The sequence below is a fragment of the Tiliqua scincoides genome, chromosome 3 (assembly GCF_035046505.1).
Source record: "Tiliqua scincoides isolate rTilSci1 chromosome 3, rTilSci1.hap2, whole genome shotgun sequence".
Taxonomy (NCBI): Eukaryota; Metazoa; Chordata; class Lepidosauria; order Squamata; family Scincidae; genus Tiliqua; species Tiliqua scincoides.
In genome coordinates, this window is record NC_089823.1 from 95,865,435 (window position 1) to 95,887,704 (window position 22,270).

At 40.3% G+C, this 22,270-nt stretch overlaps 1 protein-coding gene across 4 annotated transcripts in view; it reads right to left on the bottom strand.

Annotated features, from left to right (window-relative positions):
* The window catches only part of MCF2L (MCF.2 cell line derived transforming sequence like), an 85,920-nt gene that overhangs the window by 48,582 nt on the left and 15,068 nt on the right, over window positions 1–22,270 (bottom strand). For all 4 annotated transcript variants that reach the window (XM_066622387.1, XM_066622386.1, XM_066622385.1 and 1 more), the window contains exons 2-3: window positions 13,468–13,551; window positions 9,583–9,697 (exon numbers count right to left, since the gene is read on the bottom strand). In XM_066622387.1, coding sequence (XP_066478484.1) covers window positions 9,583–9,697; window positions 13,468–13,551 — 199 coding nt within the window. The remainder of the gene's footprint in view (window positions 1–9,582; window positions 9,698–13,467; window positions 13,552–22,270) is intronic.

Consider the following 22,270-nt stretch of genomic DNA (forward strand, 5'->3'; position numbering starts at 1 on the left):
AAGGTGCAGGAACTCACAACTTGTTAATCTTTTATTTATTTATAAACTGAACTTTGAGGAGTTTTGCAGCCTCAGCTGGCCCCCCTTTTGGCATCTGGCAACCAACCTTTATATTTTGCAGCCATGGAGCACCTCCCCTTCTAAAAAAAAAAAAAAATTCTTCCTCATAGGGATTTGAACCTCTAGCCTCTGGCTCCACAGGCCAGCACTTTAACAACTGAGCCATAGTAACTCTTAGACTCAAAGTGTTTGGAACTAATACTTGAGGCACTGATGGCCACCAGCTGGGCTCAAGACCTTATATATTCGTTCTGAGCACTTTGACTACAGGCTTTCCTATAGCCCAGGGGTGTCCAAAGTTTTTGGCAGGAGGGCCACATTGTCTCTCTGACACTGTGTCGGGGGCCGGGGGAAAAAAAGAATTCATTTACATTTAAAATTTGAATAAATTTACATAAGTTTACATAAATGAATTTATTAAAGGTGAACTTATATGAATGAATGAAGGTCTTGCAATAGCTCAAGGCCTATAAAAGGCCTTGCACAAAGCAAGGCTTGCCTTTCCTTTGCTGCCACTGCTGCATCACAGATGTGAAACAGCAAGCAATGGAGGGAGCCCTCATACCACAGCTCATGTGAAAGGTCAAACTGTTGGCTGTCATGCTGAGAGCAGTTGCATCGGGCCAGTGTGGGCTCCAACAAATCTCAGGAGGGCCAGAGGTTCATTGGAGACTGGGGGCTCCCTGAGGGCCGCACTGAGAGGCCTCAAGGGCCGCAAGTGGCCCCCGGGCCGGGGTTTGGGCACCCCTGCTATAGCCCAATGGAGAGAGTGCTGGGCTGTGGAGCACGAGGTCGGAGGTTCAAATCCCTCCCTCCCTAGCCTGCAGTTTTAAAAAAAGGTGGAGCACAAGGTCAGAGCCAGGGGTTCCAAAAAAAAAAAAAAAAAAAAAAAAAGGTGGAGCACGAGGTCAGAGGTTCAAATCCCTCCCTCAGTGAAAGGGGAAAAAAAGGTGCCGGAACACCGTTCCGGTGCGTTCTATTACAAAAAAAGCCCTGGATAGGACAGAGACAAAACATAGTTAACACACCGATTCCGCATTCTGTATATTCAAATAAGCCCTATACTCAGCAGAAACCTTTGGAATAGTTTTTGGCGTGTGTGGTAAATTGGAATGTTCCACTCTCATACATACACATCCCAGGACCACACAACTCCAAAAATAATGCAGAGTACAGAAACTGAGGAGTTTTTCCCCTTTAACAAATGTTTCAGTTACAGGGACATCTCCTTTGCTTTTTGTTTGGAATACTGACATATGATCTCATGTAGCAAGGGAAAAGGGTGGAGATTTATAAAGCCTGGGATTTTAGAAAGTAACTTTCCCAAAGGGCAAGTGGAAACAATGATCTAATGCAGCCATTTTTAATTTTTTTCAGCTCACAGCACACTGACAGGGCACTAAAGTTTTCAAGGCACACTTCTAGTTTTTAATTACATTATTATGTTACAATTAATTTAATAACTATAACTAATACATTTAGATCACTACATGACAATTAAAGAAATTCACAAGAAGCTTGGAGAGGGAAGTAGATGTGGTTTCTGGGAAGGAGGAACAATATTTTGAAGTAGGTGATGATCAAATTGTTATCAATTGATATGCTTTGATATGCCAGGAAGTGTTGGCAAAAAGAGGTGAAACTAAGCACATACTGGAGAAATGTGGGGTGAGGGGCAGTGAGGAGATGTGATTGAAACAAGTGCAGGATTCACTGGGGTGGGGTAGAAGAGAGAGAGAGAATGCAAGGCAACTGATTCTGGACTTTGGAAGGTGGAGAAGAGGAAGGGGAGGGGCAGCAAGAGAGAGGTTAACTACAGTTATGATGGGGGAATGTGTGTGCAGGAGGGGAGGAAGTGGGGTGGGGAAGAAGAGAAAAGGGTCAATTGCCTGCTCATGTATTCAAGAAAGAGTGCCACCAAGAGCCCAAGCTTCTATACGTCTACTCAGAACTAATCCCCATTATAGTCAATGGGGCTTACTTCTAGGTAAGTGTGGATAGGATTGTGGCCCAACACCCTTACTATCAAAGCCAAAGCCTTGCTAGTGGAGGCAACGCAGGGAGGGTCACTTTGGGGCATTGCAGGTAAGGAAAAGGGTCTCTCAAGGATCCTTTTCAGCCAGCTGCTTCGCTGGCTCCATACCTGTTTCCCACCTTCTGGCTCACTGCTCGCTCTCAGTCCCTCCACAATCCCACTTGCTAGGAGCTCTCCCAGGTTTCTCTGGCTGCCTGGGCGGCTGACTGCCGAATCCGTGCACGGGCAGGCACTGGCAACAGCAGGAGCTTAAAGCCCCTTCATGGGCTTCTCCTTTTACTCCTGCTGCCGTGCGAGACTGTAAGCGGCCGCTTCTCCCCCGCGCGCAGCTGCTGCCTGTCTCCTTGGCCCCGCTGCACACCTGAGGCAGCCTTGCAGCACACCAGTGTGCTGTGGCAGAGTGGTTTAAAACCTCTGATCTAATGATTTAAAAGAACATAGCATTCCTCAAGGTATGGGCATTGATAAGTTCTATATAAATCAGATGATAAATATTTCTTCTCGTAAAAATATTCTTCTCTACTTGTTTCTTCCCACTGAACTTCTTCTCATAGAACTGTCAATACTTTACAAGATTGCTCAAAGTTTGTATTCGTTGCAAATGTCAATAAAGTGAACATTTCATCTAGAATAATATTGCAAGAGTACTTTGGCATACACTGCTCTCTCTTGTCTGAATTATCAATATAGCAACAAAATTAAGGTTTATTTGCCAAATCAAGTCAAATCTATTTCCAGCTAGGTTGAGGATTGCTATTTGGCCAAAAAAAAAAGACACCCATAAATAATATACCCAGCTTAGATTTGCATTTCAAGTCACAATATATTTCATATTTATTAAAAGAGGGAAGACTGACAACAACAAGTCTTGAAAAAAAACTAGTAACATTCAGAGTTGGAACATTAACTGGTTACTGTGGTCCCAAACCTATCCAACTTTCCAATGCTGATACAGCCGCGGTGCAGCCCCAAGGTAAGAGAACAAACATTCCCTTACCTTGCGGAGCTCTCCATTGTTTCCCCCATCGCAGGATGCAGCACATGTTGGAATGGCTGCACTGGTGCTGGAAAACTGGATTAGGTCCTAAGATTCCTCCCAGCCTGCTTCATACTAATCAAAGTTATTGGCATAAACCAGATCTCCTGATCTTATTCATGATATTTGGTCACAGATGTGTAACTGCTCCTATTCAGCAATGGGTATGTACATTAGGACATCACCATAACGTTTAAAATTTAAAGACAGATTTATTTTTATAATTTAAAAGAATATACATATCAGGGTTTTGCTTAACAATTGGGAGGTCTTTAGCTGCCGTCTTTTTGATTTGTGGATGGGTTATAGGCCAGCTTGCCTCAGCATCAGTAGATGGGGGGGAGAGGATGATGTCACTACCAATCAGATTTGTGATGGGGTAGCAAAAGGTTGGAGCTATTCCTCCCGCATCATAATGAGGCCACACAGACGACTGGATATGACGTCTCACATTAAAGTTGTAAGTAAGGCTGCCTTACTTGGAAGCATATTCCATTGAAATAGGTAGTCTTCAGGAATATTGTCAATCGCCCTAAATTACTTCCAGCAATCTTAGCTGTTGCAGCAAAAACAAAGATTCTTGGGGAACCTTCAAGAATAACAAATCTATTGTTGCATAAGCTTATTTGAACTGCGGTCCATTTCATAAGATGCTTGAAGAGTTAAGCCTCTGTTCACATGTACATGGATATAGAGGGAGGGGAAATAAAAACATTGTAGAAACCAATCCATGCTAGGTTCTTGATCTTCAGGTAGAAAGCATGTACAGATGTGAGCCTGAAGTTTGATCCTCTCTAATAACTGTATGCGAATGTGTGTACACCTAGAGCCTCCAAATTTTGTGATCTAAATTTTTTTTCCCCTGGAGACTTATTTTTAAAATGTTCATAGTTATTTAAACCTATATTCTCAATCATCATATTTATTCTTGCCACCAATTCTTTTAATAATCTCATATATCTTCTTTTCTTTCCGCAGCCCAGATACTGTTCTGTAGTGCACTAGCACTTTCACTTCGCATTAATTCTTTTTTTTACTGCCCCAAAGCAATCAGCATGAACCATTCATTTCTAATAGACTTTATAGCTGCAATGGTATAAAAATATCCTGAGATTTAGCTGTTTAGACAGAGAACAAAAATATCTTGAAGCCATATTCTGCTCCTGTGTTATTTTCAGAGAGGTCAGATGAAGACTTGCATAACTGAAGGCACAACTGTTTATAACAATCATGGTAATAACAAAAATGAGTCTTTGATAATATTCACAAAGCGCCATACAGATTCTAAAAATACAAATCCTGTTTGCAAATCCTGAAGACTGACCTCACACCTGACTTCTTCAGCAACTTATTTTTGAACTGGAAGCCAATTCATGACAGAAGCTTGCAACTGCAAACACTGAAGTTTGAAAAATAGTATGCAATGAACTCCCCTTAATCTAATCATGAAATTTCAATCCCTCCCTTTCCTATAAACCTGAATAATATATATCTGATTAATATATATCCATTAGAATGCTTATTGGTTGATTTTTTTTCTTTCCTGACCTAGGTTGCTCTTGATTAGCTAACTAGTGATTTTGATTTATTGGCTATGAATGGCTTTTGATTATTAGAGGAGAGAAAGTTCAGAAGGAGATAAAATATCCTATATAGTGGGTCCTCCTAATCTGTGAGTTTGGAAACTGTGGATTTGACCCAATGTGGGTTCCGAACCCGTGTCTGGAGGGCCCACAAAACATGATCAGAACTGCTTTCCAGCAGCATTCGGAGATGTTCTGAGGTGTCCCAGAGGCCTCAGAATCACTTCCAGTTTTCCAAGAAACAGGAACTGCCTCCCCACGCCTCAAAACACCTCCAGACATGAACCCTGCAGATCTCACATGAACAGGATGGTTTCTAGCTTCAAGGAGGAGTATGAAGGGAGGGCAGTGATTTGTGCTTTTATGTCAAGCCTATTTGTTTAATGTCAATTTGCCTAGACAACTGTCAATTTGTTTATGTCAACCCTATATCAGACAATTTTCCTTGCATTAGCTATTTACTCCTCTAAAAAAAAAAATAGTAGTGTGAAACTATACTGGAGATCCTAAAGAGAAAATTGGGAAGGTTTTCTTTTTTCCAGTGCCTTGCTCCCTATTGCCTTGATCCAAGAGGAGAACCTCTCAGAATGCATGCAAGACATGACTCAGTGAATAAGGAAACTTACATCATCAATGCAAATATTTCATATCCTATAGCAGCCTCTAGTGGTATTTGCAAAAACTGAATTTAAAATACTGTAAAACTCATAGCAATAACGTTAGAGTAAAACTACACACTTTTAGAAATGGTGGGTGTTGCCAAGATCTGCAGCATTACATCAAGCTCCTCCCTCCCTCTCTATAGTGCAGTTTTGTGAATGTCCTGACGTGTCCTGACATTTAACATTCCTCTACCAGCAGCAGCCAGTGAAATGAAGCCTGAGTGCAGAAATGCTCAGCAGTGTATTGTCAGGACACAAGATAAGGCATACTACAGTTTACAGAGGGATGAGGAGAACTCAACACAGTTCAAGTGCAAAGTGCATTTGAATTGCAAAAAGAAATGCAAAACTTTTTTTGTACCAATTCAGTTGCTTTCCTTCAAGCATTTTCCATAACTACACGTAGGGGGAACAATATTTTTTAAAAGGCAAAAAAGGACAGTCATTTTCAGCATCCCCACCAATAAGCACTGGCTTAGCGGCTGTAATGCTATGGAATGTTCATACAAATTCAAATGGGGAGGGGGACTTTACAAAACACTTTGTAATAGGAGGGGCTACTTTCTGGCAGAAAGCAAGAACAGAGTCAGGACTGCTGAGTTGGTAGGGAAAGAAAAGGTTTCTTGACAGAACAGAGGATGCAGAAAGTGAAAGAGAGCCCAAGGGAAAGTATCTGAGAAGCAAGGATCTGAGGGAAGAATGAGCAGAAACAGCAGAGACCAAAAAAGGGTATTTAAGAACATAAGAACAGCCCCACTGGATCAGGCCATAGATCCATCTAGTCCAGCTTCCTGTATCTCACAGCGGCCCACCAAACGCCCCAGGGAGCACACCAGATAACAAGAGACCTCATTCTGGTGCTCTCCCTTGCATCTGGCATTCTGACATAGCCCATTTCTAAAATCAGGAGGTTGCACATACACATCATGGCTTATAACCTGTGATGGATTTTTCCTCCAGAAACTTGTCCAATCCCCTTTTAAAGGCGTCCAGGTCAGACACCATCACCACATCCTTGGCAAGGAGTTCCACAGACCAACCACACGCTGAGTAAAGAAATATTTTCTTTTGTCTGTTCTGACTCTCCCAACACTCAGTTTTAGTGGATGTCCCCTGGTTCTGGTTCTATTTAAGCCGGCTTCTATTTAAGCCGGAGGATGATATCAGCTGAGGAAAGGGTGGGCCCCAGTGAGAAAGGGAGCTGTGTAAACTTTGCATATGACTTGCAGACAAAAATCCTGCTTGTCTGTAAGAGCTGAGAGTTCTAAACATCAGGATTATGGAGTATTTATATACCATTTTTCAACAAAAAGTAGTTTACAAAGTGGGTTACATAGCTAAGTAAATTATTAAGTAGCTCTCTGTGTACCCAAATGGTACAATCTCACAACTGAAAAAGAGATTACTTCATGAAGTGGGCTCAAATTCATGATGACATAACAAATCTGCTAGTTTTTAAAGGTACCACAATATTTTCTCTTGATCTTGCTGCAACAAACTAACATGGCTACCACGTTCCTGTTAAGTGAGGTGGTACACCTGTGGAGTTTGGCATCTGACATATTTGGTGATGATGTGATGACACCATCACCGAATGTCCAGAGGCGTCATTGTGACTTGTTGTGACACTGAGCAGCTGTGAAAGGAGTTCATGCACTGGTGCAGACCTCTTAGAGGGAATGCCGATGGCTACCTCTCTAGCAGGGATGGGTAGAGCAAGACATTTACCCAACATGAAATGTTGCACGTTGCCCAAACATAGTCTATCATTTTCCAACAGCAACCCTCTTTCACTGTGAACAAAGTGGCTGGGGAGAAAAGATGAGCAAACACACAGGGATGGGAGACTACTGGAGAGATGTTTAAGGGACTATGAAATGTTTGCCAGGGGAAAGCTGGTTTGCCTGCCATCATATTCTTCTATTTGCTACTTGGATAACCATCAAACACAAAAACAAAAGCTATGAAATTACACTGAAAGGATGCAGGTTGGTCTACATCCTTTTAATAGATGTTGGTCTGTATATCTAATTTTGCTTTTGCTCTTCTTGATTTCCTGATACAGGGAAGTTGGAAATGGACTAGGGCTGGGAGTACAGCTTCCAGTATGTCTAGTTTGTATGACACTGTTTACTGAGGGCAGGACCATATACAATAATAGTATGCAAATAAACAATTCAATGCACCAAAGTATAAAGATTTAGAAATACAGGATTTTTAAAGTGCGCAAGGCCCGGATATTGCTAGGCAAGTCATATGGACAACACCGTTTAGTGTGCCAAAGTACACACTACCACATCATTTTCACAATGTGTATTTCTACCTGATGATGAACAGAGAGCTGCAACTGAATCCTATGCATGTTTATTCAGAACTAAACTCCACTGTATTCAGTAGGACTTATTCTCAAGTAAGCATGCCTAGGATTGTAGATGTTAACTGTTTGTTTGCAAAGCAACAGTATCACAGCCTTCAAGAATATGAACTTCTTTCACGAAGAGTATGAACTTTTCACTCCATTATTAATATTAGGCACAGTAATGACTTGAAATGTTTCTGTTTCAGATGTGTGCTAGGTTAACTACTGCACCCACAGTCTGAGGCCTTATTGCTACATTCAGTAGCTGTATGGGTTGAACTGTTGATTTTATCACAATGGTGGAGGAGGATGTGTGTGGAGAAATTGTTGTATATAGCTTAACCATATTCATAGCTAGTTCACACAACTAGCTGTCAGGGGACTGGATCAGGAAGTGACCAGTTCAGAAGTATCTCAAATCTGAAAACCAGTGTCGAATGAGGTTGAACAACTTGTTGACAACAATGTTGTCAAAAACAAGCACCCCTGTCCTGAGAAAACTCCCCCTTTCCCCCTAAAATACAACTCTTTGTGTATACTGAGGCTAATCTAGGAAGCAGCTCGTCACATTCTCCATTCTGACCAGAGCTCTGGTCACATATCTCACACAGCTTTCCTCTTGCAGATGTAAACTGGAGTCCTGTGCTGTGACCTGTGCCTTAGTATCACCAAAGACTAACAGCCTTGACCAAAACTTGGGAACGAGAAATCTGAATGTCAGTTAATTTAAAGCCAGATTATTTTAATTAATAATTTAAATTATTAATTTAATTTAAACCCAGTTAATTTAAAGCTTCACCTTGGGAAGATGAAGCTCCCAAAAAAGGGATAAAGAGAGCTGCCCAGAGAATTGTAAGCATGAGATGTCTGGGAGATGCAAACTGTGAGCTGGACTTCATACGATGTTGATCAAGTCAATGTGCAAGACATGAGGCTGATTGGGTAGGGAAGAGTTAATTCCTAGGAAAATGTTTCCCTCCAGCGTCAAGAGGATGCTGCAGTTGTTAGTGGATGCTTTAAGTCTCGGAAGTCTTAGACTTTTTTATTTTATTTTGGAACTTTGCCTCTTGACCTCAAGTATAAAATTCAATTGTCTGTTTTCTGCTTGTTCTATTTTAGTCCCCAAGAAATCATTTCCTTTGAATGGTTAAAACCAACCTGCCTAGTGTTTTAAAGAGAAACTGGCTTTCCATCTCCGACACCTTGTTCAGACTTGCACACTACCCAGAAAGGGCTTAAGTATATGTAAGATTTTAAGGTGTGGATGAAGAAACAAAGGAAGAAGATCAGTCAAGAACTTCCCTGCCCTCAGGGAAACATTGTAGGAAACATTCACACTTACTGATCAAGTCACCAGCATCCTTTATACTTGAGGAGTGGGTGAGATGGGGGTAGGTGGATGAAAGTTTTTGCTACTACTCCCAAGAAACAGCCTATTTTGCAAGAAGAGATAAATGGGGGAAGGTGAAACTCAAATTTCCAGAACAGTTTTTCCATCTTGAAGGACAGGATGAGACAAAGGAACTCAAGAGCTTGGGGTATTCCTGAAATGAGAATGCTACTTTCTGCCAGCGCTGCTCTGCTCCATTCTCTCCCTAAAATTCCCCCATTAGTTGTAAAACTTTACAACCATAAGGGAAGGCAATAATAAATTCTCAAACCTCAAAATCCTACTTGTGGCGGGCGGAAGGTGCATTGTTCCTCTTAAGTAGTGAGGTGCTTTTCTGGTCCCTGCTTCATGCTAATGATGCTCTTTCCCTCACTGTTCATGCCTTGTGAACTCCCCCTCAATTAAGTATTAACATTCATTTGATCAATGTCAATATTTCCTCATTCACAGACCTTACCTGGGGATGTTTGTGAGGTATGTCAGAACACTTTGAAACTCCTTTTCTGGAATTTCGCTGAATGCTGAGTATTCTGGAAAAGTGATGACAGGGCAGCCATCTTTCCCTCGCCCACCTAATAAGGGAAAGAAAATGATTCACTAATCACTCACTTCCCCAGATCAAAAACTAATTATAGCAACATTTTAAAAAAAACACAGACATGCAAACAAAACAGTTTTGGTATCAGATATTTGCTCTGATTCACTTCTTCCTGCTTGTAGCTAAATCCATCCTTAGGGTACTAGGAGCCAATTGCATGGAGAACATAAAATGAAAAACAGTAGACGCACATACAGTGGTGGCTCCAAGTATTTGAGGGGCCCTGGGGAGTCCCTCCCAATGTCATGTCCCTCCCTATGCTTTGGAAAGCGCACATGCACATGAGTTACCCCTTCACAGTGCTCAGGAACCAGAAAGCAGGCAGATGCAAGCAGCAAACTCTTGCCTGTCTGCTGCTTGGTTCTCAGTTAACTTTCCTAGATGAGAACTCAATAAGGAAAGTTACTTGTTGCAGTAGGAATCATGCAGCAGCAGGAAGCTACCCTCTTTCTTCCCCCAGCAATATCAAGGGACAGGACATTTGGAATTTAGAAAATGGAACAGGAAGAAAATGAGTATGGTCGTCTGCTGCTCCCCACAATCACCAGGCAAGCATCCACATGGGCCCCGGCTTAGTGGACAGCAGTGGAAACAGCAGCAGTGGTGGACCATTGCTGCCTCAGAGATTAGTTGAACATGGGTGTGAGCCCATATGCAGGCATGGGCCCCAGCCCGTGCCTCACCAGATCCTACCTATGGAGCCAACCCTGCATGTGGATATAGAATTGCTCTCCAGCTACATTTTAAGCTGTTCAAACACCATTCTTCAAATGGCAACTTATTTCACTTCAAAGGGGCAGAAAGATGTAGCTTTTCCATCATTGCCTATGGAATGATCTAACACTCAATGGCACTGCATCCTCCATTCAGTTTATCGCAACTTTGTTCAAATAAAATGAATACCGAGAAATGCAATTTCATAAGAAACAAGCAACTTGAAAACATGTCATCCTAACTCAGGTCTAAGCAGAAAATTCAATTCAATTCCATTCAAGTGCTGAACCACAGACAACACTTACTATGATTCTGCTGCTGCCAGTTTTATCAGGTATTTTATTATTTTAACCACCATTTTATACTTAGGTTTCTTTACTGCATTTTTTTTCTGATTGTGAGTATATTTATAATGAATGATGACATAAAAATTGAATAAATATAGAATCCCTCCCCCAAATTCCACATTTGTACACTTCTGGGTATCCAGTCTTACTCTCATCCTCAAGTCACAAAATCCCACAAAACTGCTATTACAGAGAATTTTATCTGCTTGTACTTTTTTTGCCTAGGGCCCAATGCTATCCATCTTTCCAGCGCTGATACAGCCATGCCAATGAAGCTGCATCCTGCAGTGGCTGGGCAGTCACAAAGGCCTCCTCAAGGTAAGGGAACATTTGCTCTCTTACTTCAGGGCTGCATTAGTGCTGGAAAGTCAGCTAGGATTAGGCCCTAAGTTTCACAAACATTTGAATTCTATCTGTTGAATCATACGGTTTACGCACATGATATAAAATATGGGTCAAATACCTTAGAACAGTGAGGAAGACTGCATTGGCAGCAAATATCGCTGATTTAAGTTATCACTGTCCTTATCTCATACATTTAGCTTCACCTAAAAATAATCACTCACTGCACCTTTTACATCCACTAACCCAGTGTTTCTCACACTGTGGGTTGGGACCCACTAGGTGGGTCGCGAGCCAATTTCAGGTGGGTCCCCATTCATTTCAAATTTTATTTTTATCATATTAGATTTGATATTAGTCACATGGTAAGTGACTGCATTTGGGGAAATGTTATAGTCCTGTACTTTTAACAAGATACTATGTATATTCTTTTAACAATGAGAGTAAATGGGGCTTACTTCTGGTAAGTGTGGGTAGGACTGAAGCCTAGGATTGTTAAAAATGTTCCTGCTTGATGACATCACTTCTGGTGGGTCCAGACAGATTCTCATTCTAAAAAGTGGGTCCTGGTGCTAAATGTGTGAGAATCACAGCACTAACCATTTGCTAATATTGTATTAGTGACAGTTCATATTCTTTGGCTCTGCTAGTTCCTTATTTTATGTATAGCTGTGGCTGAGAACCAAGAAAGTTTTTAAAAGAGCCGCTGTAAGTCAAAGTTGTTCTCAAAACCTCAGAATAAACATTAGCGAACACAGGTAGTCCATTTACAATCTACAGAAATACATAATTGCACTGTATGGACCATTACATAAGAAGAGCATTGCTGGATCAGGCCAAAGGCCCATCTAGTTCAGTTTCCTGAATCTCACAGTGATCCATACATCTGTTCTCTGATGTTTGTCAGAGGTGACTCTGATGCCTTTAAAACCATCCCCCTTTTGAGCAGTTTGACTGCTTCTGGTATAACATTTAACAAATTGTATTTAACAAATACAATTGTGTTTTTAAAACCACACAGCTACCTCAGTTTGTCTGTATTCAAAATATACCAGCAAATTTAAAAAAAGGGGGAAAATGATGTGATAGAAACAGCATCAAAACTTACACACCATCATAATTGTTAGTGCAAACAATTTGCTAGACAAATTCAAACAACATTGTATTAAAACACAGCTGTCATGTTGCAAGAACACTACAGAGAGATTACTTTCTGACACTTTCAGAAATTACTTTCAGACATGAGTACATTAAAAAACAGGACCAAATGTGTGTGTAATTAAAAGTGAGATTAAAAGCTCTACAGTGGTATCCAATTAAATAGGTACACAGTCTTATTATATAGCACCATTTATTTATATAATAATAAGAGCTACTTGCTGCAGGATCAAATGGTTATCTGTAATCAAGGGGGACTTTCTTTTTGACAAACATGAGGAACTTTCCCTCTTCCTCTATATAACTGAAGCCTAGAATAAATATGATGTAACTTCAAGGACCCAAAGCTTGAACTGTAAAGACCTTGTTTAGGGTCTTTCTGGTATATATTCGCTGTAACAATGAGATGCCTTGTTGATCCTTGACTAGTTACAGTCACTAACTCTTGCATAAAAAGCAGGCATCCTGCCTGTGTGGTGTAGATCTGGTACAATTTGGTAGTTAAGTATAAATGTTATGTGCTGGGCCTTCTAGTCCAAATCTCAGTTCAGCCACTGCGTGATAAACATGTTACTCAGCCTCAAACAAAATTCCTCTCTGTATTATGGGGAACAACATCACAGGCTTACTTCACAGGGTTGTTGTAAGAGCTACTGAGGAAAATATATGTGAAGTATTTCTGAGCAATTAGAAAAAGTTACGTAGAAATAGTAAACATTACTGTTATACTGTAAAGTCACCTCAAAAAGACTGCTTGTTAAAATTAAAGTTTCAGAGCCAAAGTAGGTATTACTTTAAATAAATACATTGTCTGGCCCAAAATATTAAGAAGCATTTTGTTGTTAAAATAACAGTTGTGTGAAGTCCCTGATTAGGACTGCAGTGTGGGGGGGAAGGGATTTATCCCTATGCTCCCAGACACAGAGTACATCTGGATTGGAGGGGGAAGGGCCTCTGCAGCTGCTATTTAACAACACACACAGAAAGATAAATGATAGCTTAAAAGCAAGGTTTAATTTGGCCCTCAACTGTATAGTATTTGTTTGGTAAATGCAATATTTGCTGGTTTACATCAACATGTATAAATCAAACAGTGAAAGATAGATGGCTCATGTCTTCATTCTGTATGACTGAATCCATATACTTTTTCAAAAAAATCAGGTATGAACGTTTATGTCCTCACCTGACAAGTAGGCAAACTTCTTCCTTAGCTGGTCCTCAATATCTGCCGCACAAAGAGGGACGATATCTTGATGCATGATTTCATCTGCAACAAATCCCAAGTAGAGCAATTCTTTATCATTTCACATAGAAATGTTTGACTCTCTTGGCATATTTGCTTATTTAACAGATTTATACCGCACTTTTCCGTGACTGCTTGTAGCATCAATTAAAACAATTTAACAGCAAGAGAGAGGAGGAAGGACATGGCAGGAACAGAAGTCCTAGGAAGGAAATGAGAATGCGGCTGGGGACCAAATTACAGTGAGGATGGAAAGGAGCATAGCCATAGAGGAAGTTAAGAGCTCAGTGCACAAATACACAGAATTAACCCAGTTCCTGATTCTGATAATGTAAAAACAACACACTTTGCACTAAAGAATTATGATATGACCACATTATAATATTTTCTCAATATCTATAAATAAAGTGTCCAGTAACAGTTAACACTAAAACCTGCAACAAACTCACAGAGCCCTACCAGGGGCACTGGCAATAAACTCCATTGCACCAGACTAAGCATTAATTTTCATTCTTGAATCACTATGTAATTTCCCAGTTGACACTGAGCCATGAGGAGAAGAGATGAAGAAGTGAAAATGAAATTAGATGAGTTACAAAATCTTTAAGCAGGAGGACTACATATTCTATCACGAGTCTGAAATGTGATGAGCCTGCTGAACTGAAAAAGAATAGAGATAAAAGGAAACCCAAACTCTCATATGACAAACATGTGAAAAGGGAGTAAAACAAAGAGATCAGTTTCACTTCTTTAGGTTTAAGGACAATATTTTTGATGACATGCACCTGTGTCCTAAGGCCTGGGCTACAAAATGCAGTGAAATGAGGTGGCAACGTAAACAACATCATTTCACACACTGGAGGTGTAGGACTGTTGCAGTCATGTTTCCCCATCTAAAAACAATTTTTCTTGCAATACGGCAGCTAGCATGCAGGGTGTTTTTGTCTCTTGCAGGGCAGCACTCCAGAATTTCATCCTCTTATGTAAGACACCTGTGACCACAAATTTGGTGTGAATTGACAAATGAGAATGCACCTGCTACTCCTGCAACCCACACCAAAGCACTCCCCTGGATATATCCCTCTGACACCCCCCACATTCCTTGCTCATCTGAGGAGGGCAAGTGTTGAACTTGGAGAGAATTTCTCCTGTGATTTTGAACTCTGGATGGCTTGGGTCCTGAATCATGGGGAGGAATTCATTCCAGGACAGAGATCTCCCCTACACACGAGTGCTGAATGCAGGGAAGGCGGATGCAGGGCATGGCCAGAGAACTTGACCGTGCAGAGTTAACCCCTTCATGTGTTTGCAGAGAGCTCAGGAAAAAGCTTCAGCCCCCTTCATGTGTCAATCACAGTCTGTGCTACACATATAAGGCCCATGTGTAGCACTTTAAATTTCATTAAATTTAATTTATTTAATGAGCTTTTATGCCTAAAAGATATCCACACATAGGACCAACATTCATAAAATAAAGCAGATTAAATATAAACATAGGGAAAGGAGGAGGGGTAAAATATTTATAGGACTTCAACCTTCAAACCTATCCTAAAGATAGGATTTCTTAGAAGCCACTTTGCCTAGACAATTCCAAGCCCCGCACATGAACTGACTGCACACATTTAATACTTGTAAAGTCCTAAGAATACAATGTATCTTATTCACCATTCATGTTTTAAGATGCACACAGGGAGACCATAAACTCTTGCTCAATCAGCATCCTCATAATACATGAAAACGGGTGAAGATGACAGATGACATCTGGTAAAATCAACCAGCTTGAGTACAATGCACATTCAATCACATATGTACTTATTGAAGTTGCAGGTTAAGAGCACCAACAGTAATATTACTTGAAAACAATTAAAGTGATATGTTTAAGACTGAGAACATGGACTAAAACTGGCCAATTTTTCACTGGGCTTGCTAGTGGTGTACCATGGACAGCACCAATCAGGTCCATTTGCCAGCAATTTTCTACAAGGGAAACACTGAGTGCCCACTGTGCAGACACTCTCAAATGTGAAAAGCATATTACCATATATTTCACCACACTTACACACTACAATCCTTACCACATATAAAAATTTCCTGCGGATGCAAATGCAGCCAGATAGTTGTGTATGCTCATTAAATTTGACAGCACATATTCAAGCTACATGTAATTCACTACGTGGAGGAAATTCAGTTCTTGTGTAAAGTGGTGAAAAACAGAAAAAAATAGTGACCCATAAAATGCTTTCTACAACTATAAAAAGAGTGTCAGCCAGGGTAGAAGCTTGTAATATGCACCATTTCAAAGTCAATACTTGCTATTTCTTCAAAGATTTCAAAAGTTGTTTTATAGGTACTTCCCAGATGGTGCTGAGATTATTCTCAAGTTATGCAACTGTAGAACTCTATACTCCAAGCTAACTGATCACACTGGTCTGAGAAATCTGCTTTTAAATGCACAGCAATTTTGGCACTAGGAGATTTGATAAACACGAATATTTAGAAGCAGTTAACTAATATTCTTGTTGGATCTGCATTAGTTTACACAGCTACAAATTTACACAGTCGTCTAATGTGTGCTTCAGTGAATCTGCTCTCATACATTAGTAATACACACTTCTTATAGTATCCATTAGTACTGGCAAAAACAAAGCTTCCCAATCCATCTACAATGTCTGTCAAGAATATTAAGAAGAGCAATACAAGGCTTGATTTATTAGCTCCAAGTTAACAACAAGAATCTCCCACACAGAATTTATGTATCTTGCCACATATTATATTTTTATCCAGTGAAATGGGTTTACCTTGGAGCATATGCACTCATGAACTTCTCTACCATTGCTGATGTGGGAGTTGCCCCTTTGAAAAACAGGAAATTACCACTACTTGTAACACTTGCATTCTGGCTATGAACTACTGCATTGACAGACAGAAAAGCAATTTATATAATATTCAGAATGAAAGGAAATTTTTCTTCTTTTGTAGTTAAGCAGTTTTAAATTTAGATATTCTTGGGTCAGATGGATTTTCAAAGGCAAGTGCTTGAGTTATAGATGTCTTATTTTAAGCATATAAAATAGAAAATTGAGTATTAGGTCTGGGAAGTGACTATTACTCACCAAACACAAATGAATGTATTGTAACAGCCTACAACAGATATCCTTCATTAAAGAGAGTTCCATATATAAGAACTTAAAAGCATCCCATTCATACAAGTGGGAATTGAAACCCCAAGGCAAACCTTTAATTTTGCATCCTTTTAGGATCATTATCCAATTTCCTGACAGCCTGTCTACTTCTATAAGTAAGGAGACTGGTGTTTCACAAAAGATAAGACTGCAGGAATTTTCATGTGGAAGATGACTGCATGTCACTGTTAACTAAAAAAGAAGCTCTCTCTGTTTTAGAACTTTCTTCACACTGGGTTCAACAAATTATTCCTCACGAACTTAGACAGAAATAGAAGTGACATTTAGAAATGTACTCAAACATTTATTAGCTCCACAAGGAAATACAAAGAAAGCACAAGCAATAAGAGCACCCACCTCCTTTGTCCCTCTGCTTATGACTTGTTACTTGCATCTTGGTTAATTTGTAACCCTGCCTGACCGCTGCACAGTGAAAGCATTACAAGAACTGAAATGTCCCTCAAGATTGTTAGCAACCATTGCAAAACATTGAAACCTGAAAACTACAGGTATGGTTTCAGTGAATAACTTAAGCACAAACTTAAAAGCTAATTCAATTAAAAATTACCATTATTTAATGAATCTTAAACACGCCTAACTTGGTGGAGTCCATCTTCACCTCCTCCTCCATTGGGAAGTGGGCAGGTGGGTTCAACCTACAGGTAAAACTCTCTGGCATACTAGGTTGAAACATTCAGCACAGCTCTCATTGGGCCCAACAGTAAAGAACAAAAAAAGAGAAAAAGGTTGGCCTTCTACCCCTGGGTTACTACTACCCCTTCTGCTTCAGCCCTCCCCCAACATGCCTTGCCTGATGCCTTATGTAGAGGTCCTCCCTAATATAGCTTGGAGTGGAATATCCCACTCTGCCTGCTGGGTTATGAGCTCAATCCAAACTCTGGTAAGGATGGGCTTGGGACAGCCTCTTTGGCTCCTCCCTCTAGTGAACACAGGCTGCAGATGTCCTCTCAGTCTCTGCCCAGACAGCTGAGCCACCTCCAAGAAGAGGGGGATACACCTTCATTCCTTCTCCAGTTTCTCCCTTAGCTCTTCCTGCTCCTCTCAGTCCCTTCACTCTGGCTCCTTCTGCGTCTCTCACCTCATCCCTTCTTCTCTCTTACTTCTGCCTCTTTGGTTTTGTCTGCTCTCTTTCCTTCCACAATGCTCTCTTTCCCCCTGGGGAAACCCTTTAATGGCCTTGGCCCAGCCCCATCCTCCAGCACCAAACTGCTACTTATCCAACCATTTATAGGTTGGCTAGGAGTTGGCAGTGGCTGGTTACTTTACTGGCTATGGTTCCACTGCCCAGCTGTTTGCCCTTTCCTGGTGGCTGGATGCACCTAAGGACAGGTATTCCTTGCAATCACATCTAGCACAAAATGAGGCTGTCATGGGACTGGTGATCTACAAGCCAACTAAGTCGAAACACGTGCACTTGAAATAGCTTGCTATTACTGACTCAAACGCATGTTCACTCTGCAAGCATTCTCGCACAATGGAAATGGTGAGTTTGTCTTACTCTGCAAACTTACTGCTGATTTTCTCTTTATTGAAAAAGAGATGATCCATTAGAACAGCCAGTCACTAACAAATGCTGAAAGACACAGTGGGGATTCAACTTGCACATGCTGCTATGAACAACTGGAAAAGCCTGACCAGGTGCTCTAGTATTACTAGTTTGAAGAAGCTGACCTTTACAATTTCTCTCACTTGACAGAGCACAGCAAATGAACATGTGGTTAAGTGTTTGTCAGTATGTTCAGTGACCAGAGCTAACCTAATGTCGTTCTGAATTCACCTCACAACTTGGAATCCCTTTCACTTTATGTTAATTTTTATTGAAATATTGAACATGGAATGCTGAGAAGGAGAGGCTATTACTAGTGATTTTTTTGGTGATAACACATAACAGCACTTCCTGCACTTTTTGGTTTTGTAAAAACAAACAAAAAAACCCCAAATCTGCAAACACCACAAAAATCTCAATACACTGGTCACTATAGGCTGGTTGGGCTGGACTGGGGGTGTATGCATGGGTAATGACTGTGGCTGCATCTGCTGACACTACACCACCTATATATCTCCTACTAGTAGACTTTTAAAATAATTATCATTTATAATTATAACTTATAGAAATGCGCCTTGGGAATAAAAACACATAACACTACTTTTTGCACTTTTCCTTCTTGGGGAAAAAACAAAATCTGCAAAAAAATACAAACATTTAAGACTATCCCGAACTATTACAAAACAGTGAGAAGCAAGAAGCTGGACTAGATGCACCTTTGGCCTGATCCAGCGGGGCTCTAGTGATAAATCTCAACCAAACTTGTTAGAGAACGGAAATGAAATACAAGATCATGTAATGCTCCCACTTCAAGCTCCATTCAAATCCTGACAACGACTTTTTTAAAAAATTTGTTTTATATCTTTTCACAAAAAGTGTGCATTTGACTCAACAAACATGGGAGGGTGGAAGCAGAAGAAGGCTGCAAAGTTCAACCACGATGCATAAATTTTCAAAAAATGGTCCCAAACATGACAAAAAGTCTCTTTTCATCATGTTTGGGACAATTTCTACAGAACAACAACAGAATAAACTCATTAGAGTTTATTCTGTATGTTTTCTGCTCAATGACAGAGTATATAGGTGCAGCCAGAATATATAAGTCTGTAATCCACTGCTGCTACAAGAGTAAAAACTTCTTATCCCAGTATTGCAGAATACACTTACCCAAGCCCAGTGTCCTAACTAACCACAATTCTTTCATATTACAAATTTCATACAACAAACAAGTTAGTAAAACATGCATCTCTTTGAAAGGTAGTGACACCTAGCTAACACCATATTAAAAATTATCAAGATATCCCTCCAGAAAGGAGATATGACAAAACCACTCCACATCATGTGGGTAAGATGAACTGGATGACCAACATAAACAATTAGGAGAAGAAATCATACCCATTACAGACAATCTCTGAGAGTGAATGTACTCTAAATAATAACTTTTGCCTGGGTGAGGTGTTGTATCAAATTCAAGGAAGGACATTTAATTGAGTTAAAGTCACCTGCTACGCCCCTGTTAAATTTTGCAACTTAAGGCCAAATTCTATGTAACTTTCTAACTCTGGTGCAGATGTGACAACAGAGCATGTGCGCATCCTGTGTTGGGGGGGCAGTCATGGAGGCCTCTTCAAGGTAAGGGAATATTTCTTCCCTTATATCAGGGCTGAATTGTGGCTGCACCAGCGCTGGAAAATAGGTTAGGCCTAGGCCCTTAGTTCACTATTCCAGACATCCTACCGTTATTAGATATCCACTCTAACCACTTCCATCAACCATTGATATAGGAAATGTGTAGATTTGATCAGATTTGCAACATAGATTAGGTTCATCAGCTTAGATTTTCAATTAGATATCAATTAGGAGCCTGGTGTTGTCTACCTCATATCTTCTATTAATGAAGCCAGCCTCCTGAGATGGGTAAATCAGTGAAGACATCAGTTCCTGAAGGTTGTCAGTATTTTATCATCTACATTGATTAGTGGGATAGGCCTTTAATTTGCACACTTGGGTATTTCCCTGTTTTGCGAAGAACCATAAGAAGAGACTCACAAAAATGAAAAAGTAAATTACCAGTGATCAAGTCCTCCACTACACATTTCAGTCAATTTGGCACTAAAATCTCTGCATGACATTTGTACAGTTTGACAATAAAGCCATCTGGATCAGATGATTTGCCACAACTTTTTAAAAAAATTGTCAGTGTTACTTCTTTCTCTTGCAGGGGAGTTGCTCTTTTGATACAAGTCACTCCTGATACAGATACAAGTCACTCCTGATACAGATCCAATCAGGGAAGACCTCCCACATTCAGAAAATTATCACTATTCTCCCCAGAGGCTCCAAATCATCATCATCCAATTTTGAATAAAAAATTACAAACTGGTTCATGACTGTCTCCAGTTGCACATGTAATTCTGAATCATCTCCCTTATGACAGCAATAGAATTTCTAGACTGAATTGAATGCAGATGGGCAGTGAGCAACCTACTGGGCTCTCGTTTCACTTAAGTGCAGATCCTTCCCTTCTCCTACATGCTTTAAAATGCCCTCTTTGAAACCTGACAAATTAAGGTATGCATGCGATTGGTGTTTCTTTGTATAGGCTCTTGAGAACTCCTTCTAATTCCAACTTCTTGGAGGGCCAAAACAATAATCATAATGGGGCTCCCTTCCCCAGCATGCTCCAATAATATGTATGTCTTCCCCCCACAAGAGATCACTTCTCTAAATCTATCACCTTTCCCTCCCCTCCCCCCCCAATTATTAGCAGCTTGCAGGATCTAATCACTTCTCCACGCAATTGATGGAGGCTTGCAGGGAGGACACAGAGGCTAACATCTTTGTGAACATAAACAAAGGTTGCTACATAGATGATTAAATTGATCTAAGGTCAGCTGCTGTCAACTTCAAAAGCAGCAGGATTCTTCCCTCCATGTCCTTCAAGTCAAGTCATGGCACAGAACTAGGCCCGACCAACACATTCATACCTTCTTAGATTATTCCCTTTTAAACTGGACCAAGGGGAGATCCAGATGATTTTGTGGTCCAGGGAAGATCTAGCTTCTATCACCACTCAGATGCAGAGCAGTCTGGGATGGTGTTATGGACAAGAGCCATGGGCAAGAGCTCTCTAAGATGCTGGCTGCTGTGCCACCATCTTGGTTGCCCTCTACAATGTCATTTGACATCAAATATTTCACCTTATACAGGCATTCCAAAACTGGAAAAGTTAATAATTTTACCCCGTCCAAAAAACATCACTGAGTTACAGATGGCAGGGGCTTTCCCATCATTCTCATAGTTCTGTCTCAAACTAGAGATTATGTGGAAAATGAGCTGCAAAGTGTTTACCTTGCATAAAATTGGAAACTTCTTTCTCATAAGACATGAAGGAAGTTAACAGAAAAAACATTTTAGAAAGGGCTAAAAGGATGCCCATGATTTATGGCACATATAAGGCCACAGAAACACAGGAATCTGTATTCTGCTGAGTTAGACCTGTGGTTCATCTAGCTCGCTATTGCCTACTGACTAGTAGTCTCATGAGTCTTGAAGTTCAGATTTCTCAAAACTTAAAACCAGGGTTGCCAACTTCCTTACTTGCCTTGCTCCAGTATCATTAGCTGCAGTTGTATTTACAGACATTTGAAGATAATACCATGTAACAAAATTTGAACAATTTCATGTTTATCGGAATATTTGATGTTCTTTATTAATTTTGATCCATGGATTTTTAAAATGCTGCTTTTATGGCGTAGCATCAATAGTGTAGTCCCAATATATGCTGTACAGTTGTATTAGGCAATGTGTATTACAATGCCTTATTAGGCAATAGTATAGATCAGTGGTTCCCAAACTTTGTAGTATTGGGTCCCACTTTTTAGCACTGGGACCGTACTTGATCGGGATCCACCTTTACAAAAACTTTAAAAAAAAGACTTAGAAATAAATAATTTTTTATTTACAAGTAATAAACAATTTATTTCCCTATATT